This window comes from Perissodus microlepis, chromosome 3 (genome assembly GCF_051167445.1).
Source record: "Perissodus microlepis isolate ML-2025 ecotype Zambia chromosome 3, ASM5116744v1, whole genome shotgun sequence".
Classification (NCBI taxonomy): domain Eukaryota; kingdom Metazoa; phylum Chordata; class Actinopteri; order Cichliformes; family Cichlidae; genus Perissodus; species Perissodus microlepis.
The window spans coordinates 49,583,989-49,593,334 of record NC_140463.1 but is presented as its reverse complement, the minus strand read 5'-3'; the positions used below and the strand labels follow the sequence as shown (position 1 = coordinate 49,593,334).

Sequence of the window (9,346 nt, the reverse complement as noted above, 5' to 3'; positions counted from 1 at the left end):
CTGGATCTCCTCCATGCCTGCTTCATGCCCTGGGAGACGGGGCTATGGCTCTCTACATCCTCTAGCAGATCATTACATGGGGAAACCTTCTGAATACAAGCGCGCTGATCCACACAGGTGTGCACACGGGTGTTCACTGTTCATAGACATAAACGACACCTTTATTGCCTGCTATTTCCAAGCACATTGTGCGCTGTCGGTCCTGCTTGCTACACAACAACATCCAATATTTAGTATTTACTGCTGTTTACATTTAGCTAGATTAACGTGATGGTGTTGTGTTTAGTATGTTGCTTTGGTTTTTTTTGTTTTTTTTTTGCTTGTTTTCTCTTCTTTTTCTCCCAACAGGTGATCCAGGAGATTTTTTTTCTCTTCTTTCTCTTTTTAACTGCCCTTTCTCACTGTCCCTCTTCCCTTCTGTTTTCTTTTCCTTCCTCTTTCTTTCTCCCTTTCCTATCCCTCAGTCATGTCTGTCCCGTCTGTCCTGTCTGTAACAACTGAAAATAAAATAAATAATAACAACAAAGGTTGATCAAATGGACCAATACGGCAAGGCCGTGATGATCCATTTGGCAAAGTAAATCCATTGAGTCTCCTTGTTGGTCTTCAGACAACAATTCTGAGGGCTAAAGAACCAAATGGGACAGGCAGAAAAAAAAGGTGGCTGTTGTTGTGATTTAGCACTGTTTATAAATAAAAACGAATGAATGAATGAACAGATTTAGCTATAAAAATCATACCACATTTCATTAGTTTCAGTCGATTACTATTATTATCTTTATTAGTATTTTTAGTACTCTATACAATCTTCTTTCCTCCCGTGTTAGTAGTCAGTTTTGAACGCAGGATACAAATCCCTTGAAATCTCATTGTCATTTGGGAATTTAAAAATCGAAGCTCCATCGGCAGCTGCACTGAAAGCAGTCTGTACACAGCTGGATTTCATCCAAGGTGGCCAGAAATGATTTTAGTGCATTCAGGAATTAGCAGTACAAAGGGTGACTGATGGCCATTTCACAAACAAGGCCAGTGTCACAAAACAGCTGCTACAACCAGTCTCTGTGTAACAATCACAGGGTTTATGAAGTGTGACATTATTTCAATGAACTATTACAAGCATTATACTTTTAAAATGGTAACAAGAAACAAACATGAAAGAGGGTTTTGTTCAATCGCAGCTCCACAATTCTGCTCCAACACAGCGAACTTATGTTCAGCATTTTTCTGTAAGGGCAAATGATGTTTCCTTCTGGACATTTATGTAGTTTCCCTTCATTCATTGCTGACTGAGGCAACCACACTTATAAAACACAGGTAACAGTAACAGTTATGAGCAGAGATGTGAAACTGAGTCAAATTCCATTACAAAACAAAAACCTCTGTTACCTTTATAAGCAGGAATTACTTCATCTGGGACATGCTGAAACGAATAAACATGTCAATAATCAGGTGTGTGTGTGTGTGTGTGTGTGTGTGTGTGTGTGTGTGTGTGTGTGTATTCTGTACCACATAGAAAACATATTCACAAAAAGACTTTCTCTGCACTTTCCCTCCTGTCATTATGAGTTTAGATTCAAGAGTTATTTAAATGTGTCCCGTAGTCCAGAGTCAGAGGGACCAGATGCATTCGTCACCATTCTTTCCCTCTGAGACAGGGTTTGTTTATGTAAATGTCTTCACAGTTTTAAACACAGCTCTGCACCCCTGCTGACGGGTCAGGAGCTCCCTGTTTATCATGAGACCCCGAGATCCAGTGGTAGCAGTCAGCGGCATTCTTATCGTGTGCCGTAACTCTATAGCGGTTGCAGTAGACAAAACCGAGTGCCACCATTACGGCAATGAAGATGCAGATGGGTATGAAGAGTCCCACCATGAGCCAAGTGCTCCCCTTTGTCTGGACAGAATCGGAGCTGTCATCACCTTCCTCGTCCTCAGTTAGGGGCGGCTGGGAAGAAGCCAGCCTGGTGGGAAAGGCCAGGTTTTGACTGGGGGTAAATTCCACAAAGGTCATTTCCTCCTTGCTTAACTCCGCCTCTGTGAACTGAAAGTTTTCCCTGAGGAGATTCCTCTGTGTTTCTCCTTCTGGCTCTTTGTGGTAACTGGACTCTTTAGGCATGTCTGTGACAGAACCCTGTGGAATCTTGCCTGAAGTAACGAGATCCGCCCCCCAGCTCCAAGCTCCTTCTGAGACTGTTGAGGTGGGGTATAAGGGAAGAGCTGTAGTAGCTTCACCCTCATCTTCCTTGTACGGGTCTGGGGTAGCGCTGGAGCTAAGGAGATGAGGAGTATTGTAGGCAGTTGCTGACAAAACCTTCAGCTCAGACTGAAATCTCTGATCACCGTTTGACCAGTCAGCTCTGTCTACAGCTTCTTCTTCATCTTTATCAGTTCCCTGTGTCAGGGGGTCCAGCACGAGTGGGGGACTGGTGGCCCAAATTACATCAGAATTCAAAACTCTGGTGGACTCTGTCAGCCAGTCCAGAGATTCCTCCTCCTGTGTAGGCCAGTCATAGTCCCACAGAGGTCCAGCCTGGCCTGTGACCCAAAGAGAAGGAGGAGTGACAGCATATTGGTCGTCTCCTTCCTCTCTCTTCTCACATGAATAGTTATCAGACATGAGTTCAAAGCCTTCACTACAATAGCACTCAAAACCACCTTCATAATTCACACACATCTGCTCGCATGTTCCAGGAATCTCACACTCATTGATATCCTGGCATTGCCTGGGATGCTCAGGTACTAAGGAATAGCCCAGATGGCAGTGGCAGATATGAGAGCCTGGGGTGTTCTCACAAGCATGTTCACATGGGTCATTTATACACTCGTCAATATCCTCACACTCACCCTCATCATTTATATCATAGCCCTCGTGACACTGACATTCAAATGTCCCCAAGGTGTTCACACAGATCTGCTCGCAAGGACCTCCGAGGCACTCATCTACATCGAGGCAAGTGCGTTCATCTGGTGCAAGCGTGTATCCATCAGCACATTCACAGTAGACATGACCACCAGCTGGCATGCAGAAATGCCCACATCCACCATTATCCTGGTCACATAGGTTGCGTGATATAGAGAAATGAGAACAAAGAGGAGTTTCTTTGGTCCATCCCACTGAGCCATCTTCCCTCGTCATACATGAAACCGTCTTTTCTTCTTTGGTGCCTGAAGGACAGCGTACGGTAGCAACAGATCCAACGGGTACATGAGTCAGCAGTACGCTTAGAAGGTTAAACGGTGTGGTGTAGGTAACATTGCCTTCTCCCTCACTCCACAGGGGAGGGCACATGCCTGCGTAAGCATAATGGCACAGATACCCATCTGCAGAGACTGCACAAGCACTGTCTATCCATTTAAAATTATTATCCTGGTCTTCAGTGCTGTAGCCCATAAATACACAGCGAGGCGCTGAACACGAGTCAGGGGAGTCCGGGTTCTGCCAGTCGGTATACTCTGTGTCCTGGTCACCGGTAGTCCAAGAGAAACCTCGCAGCGGGCGCGTGGTAGTGCACTGGCGAGGCTGGCGCTGAAGGCCAATCCATACTTGGACAGTAGTGCGTGAGTGGCGCAGATCCACAGTGGAAAAGAGAGTGGCAATAGCGGTTGCATCCACCTTCCGCTTGATGGTGGCCAGGTTGCCACCTTTTTCTTTGCAGGCCCTCCATGATTCCAAAAAGGTTTTGCGTTGAAAATAGACAACAAAGCAGCCATCTGTGTTACATAGTGCATCTCTTTGTCTCAGGTTCTGGGCCAAGACTGAAGAACATCCAAAAAGCAAAGCCAGCAGGGAGGTTAAGAGAAAAGCACTGCTCACCAGGGAGCCCATTCTTTATTTTAAACCGGCTTTATAGATCCTCTCTCTGCTTGCCTCTCACCCTGATTTTCTTTACACTTTTATCATCTGCCTTTAAAAGATTTTTCTTAATGTGATGTTTTAGTCTTGGTCTGAAATTTCCTCCCTGAATTTTAACTTCTTTTCCTCTGTGGTCTTCACTCTATACTGCTGAAACAGATCAGCACTGGAGTGTTTGCAGACTCAAGACTTCAGGAAGCAGAGAGGGAGGAGAGAAAAGGAAATAGGAGTAAGAAGGAGGGAGTTATAGCAACAAGCAGGACGAGGAGAAGGGCAAAGAGGGAGGGAGTTAAAGGGAGTTGGGGGAGGAATAGCAAACTGATTTCTTTTTCAGAGTATGCCATATGGTTTTCATAAGTTCCATCTGTGGACATAGTTGGTACTCTGCCATTTGGACAAGCAGACAGATATGTATGCGCTCATACATCCAAACACGTTCATATACAGAGATAAAACTGTGACACTTATCTCAAATGAAGATTAAATGATAGTTTGAATAAATATTCTTTCTAGAAAAACATCAAACATATTCTGTCTTCTCTTCTATATATTCCACTTTCTGAAACCTTTCAATGTGATTTTGAAAACACATTAACATGTATGCCACTTATGACTTCCATTATGTCTCTTGCCTTTCAACATGTTTAGTGTTTATGAGCGAAGGGAGCGTTTTGCCTACTTTTACTGAGGGCTTGCTCATAAGAAATTGTTTTCATTCTATGGAGCTGTGAGGTCCTGACTTTACAATGTAAAGTGTGCTGAGATGCCTGTTGTGTGAACTGGCTCTAAGTGAATCCAACCTGTGAAATCAAATTTGATTCCATAGAGTTCAGCTCCACAATACCAATGCTTGTATTCATGTATTTTAATGTACATGTGAGTTTGTTGATAATTAAACAATTCTTAGTTATCCATCCATCCATTCACTTCTGCTTATCCTTTTCAGGGTTGCGGGGGGCAGTGGAGCTTATCCCAGCTGTCATAGGGCGAGAGGCGGGGTACACCCTGGACAGGTCGCCAGTCTGTCGCAGGGTGTAACACAGCAACAGGGAAACATTCACACTCGCATTCACACCTATGGGCTATTAACCTATACCCACAAGCTGCACGTCTTTGGACGGTGGGAGGAAGCCGGAGTACCCGGAGAGAACCCACGCAAACACTGGGAGAACATGCAAACTCCACACAAAAACACCCCGGCCTGATGGTGGAATTGAACTCAGGACCTTCTTGCTGTGCAGCAACAGTGCTAACCACCGTGCTGCCCTAATTCTCAGTTATTTATTCTTAATTATAATGTGGCAATTCTGACATCATGCAGCTCAATTCTGTTTTATTTACACAGCGCCAAATGACAACAACATTCACCTCAAGGTGCTTTATACTGTAAGGTAGATCCTACAATAATACATACAGAGAAAAACCCAACAATCATATGACCCCCTATGAGCAAGCACTTTGGCAACAGTGGGAAGGAAAAACCCCCTTTTAACAGGAAGAAACCTCCAGCAGAACCAGGCTCAGGGAGGGGCGGGGCCATCTGCTGTGATTGGTTGGGGTGAGAGAAGGAAGACAGGATAAAGACATGCTGTGGAAGAGAGACAGAGGTTAATAACAGGTATGATTCAGTGCAGAGAGGTCTGTCAATGCATCACACAGCCCTTGGACAGAAAGAGGATACTTAGTTCAGCACAAATTGTCTTTACCTACATGAAAACAACAGCGCTCTCCTCCATGCTAATAATGCCAGGGCAGTAAAATGGAGACTTCCCATATGGAAAAGATATATATAAATCTTATAAAGTTCGTATCTGTCTTGTATGAAACTTGTATGAAAAGCATACAAGAGTGAAAACACATATAAGATCCCTTGAAAAATTATATAATGAAACTTGTATGTTTTGGATACTTACTAACAAAATATATGAAAGTAATGAGAAAGTGGCCACTTTCATGAGTAAATCATATATGTTTTTACTATTTCTTTTCCATATGGGGTGCTTCTAAATAGGACCTTTTAGATGGAGAAGGCTCTGGTTGTGTGTGTCTGGGAGAGAGGGTTAGGAAGTAGAGAATGGCTGGGGGTTCACTACTGGAGTCCTGTGAGTCTGACATAAATCAAGTTTCCTGCTTCAGAGTCTATAATGTGTTGGACGCACCTCTAAAGACAGAGATGTGAGGAGGGAATATTAATGCACCTTTTTTTCTGTACTACACAAAAGAGCAAATAAGGAGATAATACATTTGGATATTGGAAACTGCTTACTTAATGTAAACAGATGTGATGTGATTTAAATTAGGTTTTCCAGCTATGTTCTATGTTATTATCCAAAATTCAGAGACCTAGTGTTCAAGACACAGACAACTTTTTCTCCATTGTGTGAGTCAAGCTCCAAAACCACTAATCAACAATTGACCATAATTAAAAATTACTCTGTATTAACATTAGAAGGTATATACATATATTTTGGGTAAATTACAAGTAAAGAATATATCTTTTAGCTATCAGCTTGAGGTTGGTATCTCGTCTAAAGATATTTGGCATAAATACTCCAGTGCTACTGCGGGACAAGAATGGAAAAAAAATATAATAAAAATAAATAAATAAAACCAAAACATAAAGAGTAGTCTGCAAAGACAAAGGAACTGTAGACAGAACAAGCTGGTTGACCTGTATCCTGCATCAGAGCTTCCTTCCTTTCTGCACTCATCCTGCTGCATTAACTAGTTACCTACATGAATACTGCCATAAGTTTGACTTATCCGATTGCTTTGTTTCACTTAATGCGCCTTATAATCCGGAAAATATGGTAAATCTACCTTCCTTTAGCATGTCCAGAGGTCCAACTTTTTGTGCGATGGTTAGCATCTTCCTCTGCCTCCTGGATGCTACCGCAGGTGCCTTTGTGGTGCAAAACATTTCGTTGTGTTTGTTGGGGAGAAAACTTACAAACATACAGTACAGCACTTCAGAGTCACAGTGCTAGGATAGAAGATTTATGTAAATTTCTGTACTGTACAGGAGACACGGCACAAGATTGATTGACAGCGGTCTGGACGCAGAACACAATGTGCTGTTCAAAAAAAGAAAAAACAGGCAAAATTACACAAAAAAATTCACGAAACAGCAAAACCGTAAAAGGTGAACCGTGTTATAGCGAGGGACCACTGTCCAGTGCTCTCAGTGTATCAAAATGTGTTCAAGTAAGACAACAGAGATGTGGACTAACAGGACTGTTTGTAGCTGTGCACTTTAGTCTATACACACTAGGAAACTTTCTCTAATGGTGCTTCTTCACTCTGCAGAATCTTTCCTTCCTGCTTCAACACAAGATTTTCAGGGTTGACTTGTCAGTTGGAGTTATGTGACTAAAGAATTGAAAGGTGTGGTGCAATGTAAAGACTTCCCTAACTGATCCTATTTTTAAATGAAATCTGTAAATAACTGTTTAGGAGCTGAAACAAGCTTCCAAAAATGAGCTTTTTTGTGAAATCAGCTGTAATTATAATTAAAGTGCATTTGTACTGTTTGTTTAACACGTTGCCATGTGATGTTGTTGCTATGGAAATAACTGTGTCCGTGATGCCACAAAGTTCTTTAATTTAAGAAACACAACAGAAAACTGTCCTTTGCCTCCTGCTGGTAGGACAGCCCTTTTGCTGCTTGGAGAGGCTGTCCAGCAATAGCTGGAAGGGCTACAATTCCAGTTCCCACCCCCAGCCCCCTTCCAGGTTTTCTGCTGTCAGCAGAACCTGAAACCCAAACCAAGTCTGGTTTTAGATTGCTGCATCCAAATATAAACAACAACACAGATTTCAATCCAGTAAAATAGCTTCACGTCAGGTCTGACCACTGAACAAAGTTCTCTGGTTCAGCTCGCCTCAGTCCAAGCTGGAAGACAGAAGATGGTTTGTAATACACAGCTGATACCTACTGAAAAAAGAAAGGCCATTTTTTCCCTTCGCTGCCTTGAACCACCCTGCCTCTCCCAGTGTTTGGGAGGGTAGACCACTCACAGCTTGTCTTTCTCTGGCCGGCGTTGCCAGAGAGTGAAGAGTCTGTTTACCCTCTTATCAGCAAACCCCTGAAGGCTCCTAACTTCCACCAGGGCCTGGGCCAGCTTCAGGACATTTTGATAGCCTGACTAACCATCAGGACTTTGGACCTCATCCTGAGAGGACTCTTTGGCGCAGATGTGGATACTGGATTGTTCTTTCTTTGTGATATTTTATGTTTAACTAATTTTTTGCCAATTTTATTAGTTTGGTTTTTGCTTGTTTAGGGGCAGACAGTCTGCAAAGGGGATGGGATCTTCGGGGGATAACAGGAGGAGAGAAGCAGCAGAGAGTCGTGTAAGACTGCAACTGGCTAGTTACAAGTTTTATATCAGCTGCAGACACCAGATCCTGTAAGCTGGGTTTGAAGAGGGTACCACCATCGATTCTGTTCAATGAGAAGCCGTGGTCTCCCTGAGCTGTCCCTGGGAAACAGCACCAACACATGCAAAGATGGTGCTGGACAGATGGTACAATGTCCTCACCTTCTTTGGCAGGGAACAGTGATTGGAAACCAAGGGAGGCCTCAAAGGGAGGTGATCTGTTGCTGAAGAGGTGAGGCTGTTGCGGGTATACTCTATCCAGCGGAGCTGCTCACTCCAGATGGTCTGAGTTGGTGGATGCAACACAACGGAGAGCAGCCTCCAGCTCCTGATGAGCCCGCTCTGTCTGACAATTTGTTTGCAGTTGAAAACTCGAGGAAAGACTGACCATAGCGCCCAGAGTGGGACAGAACTTTGGTGCTGCGTGACCCGGATCTTTGGTGTGCTGAGGAAGGCCGATTTGGCCTGTGGTGAGATCGTGAGGCGAGGCGAGCAGAGGACCGGTCCAAATATGATCAAAATGATACAGCTCTGGATGGCCCAGTTACCAGGGCATGGAAGGATGACAGACTTTATTAAATTTGGAGAAGGAATTTTCTGGGATTGAAGGTCCTCTGGGTAAGTGGTTGACTAAAGCATGCATAAAATAAAAGCTATCATTTTGTTATTGATTGGTAATAGATTGATAATAGGCCACATTTACAGCTGTATTGACTTGTTGTAGATGCAGTCTACTTCATGTTTAAGGACTTTAATTAACAGATTGAAAACAGCGACATTAAGGGAAGAATATGCAGTGCCACACTATCAGATGCCTATCAGCACCTTTTGTTCCTCCTTCAATTAACTCTCAATCACAGAAAACGCGGAGCTCCAAAATAAAACTTACACCGTTAGTTCATCATTTTCACTCTGTACCACTTCTCCTCATCAGGCTGTGTGAAGCACAGTAAACAAAGAACCAGTAAAGAACCAAGGATAAAGGAGGACTAGTGCTGTGTCCCAATTCCTAGGCCCAATCCTTCAGAGGACCCGGCCTTCGTGGTCTACGTGGGCCGGGTCCTTCGAAGACCGATAAGGCTGGAAGTGCGAGGCTGTGAAATGGGACGGTCTA

General features: G+C 43.6%; 1 protein-coding gene across 1 annotated transcript; it reads right to left on the bottom strand.

Moving 5' to 3' along the window:
- Window positions 1-753: 753 nt before the first annotated feature.
- Window positions 754-4,107, bottom strand: cd248a (CD248 molecule, endosialin a). Its single transcript, XM_084916247.1, has one exon. The coding sequence runs from the start codon at window positions 3,824-3,826 to the stop codon at window positions 1,685-1,687; it is 2,142 nt and encodes a 713-aa protein (XP_084772373.1). The 5' UTR covers window positions 3,827-4,107; the 3' UTR covers window positions 754-1,684.
- Window positions 4,108-9,346: the final 5,239 nt, after the last annotated feature.

What these genes read in the sequence shown, in the direction of transcription:
- cd248a (XM_084916247.1), bottom strand. Translation starts at nt 3,826, where the DNA reads ATGGGCTCCCTGGTGAGCAGTGCTTTTCTCTTAACCTCCCTGCTGGCT.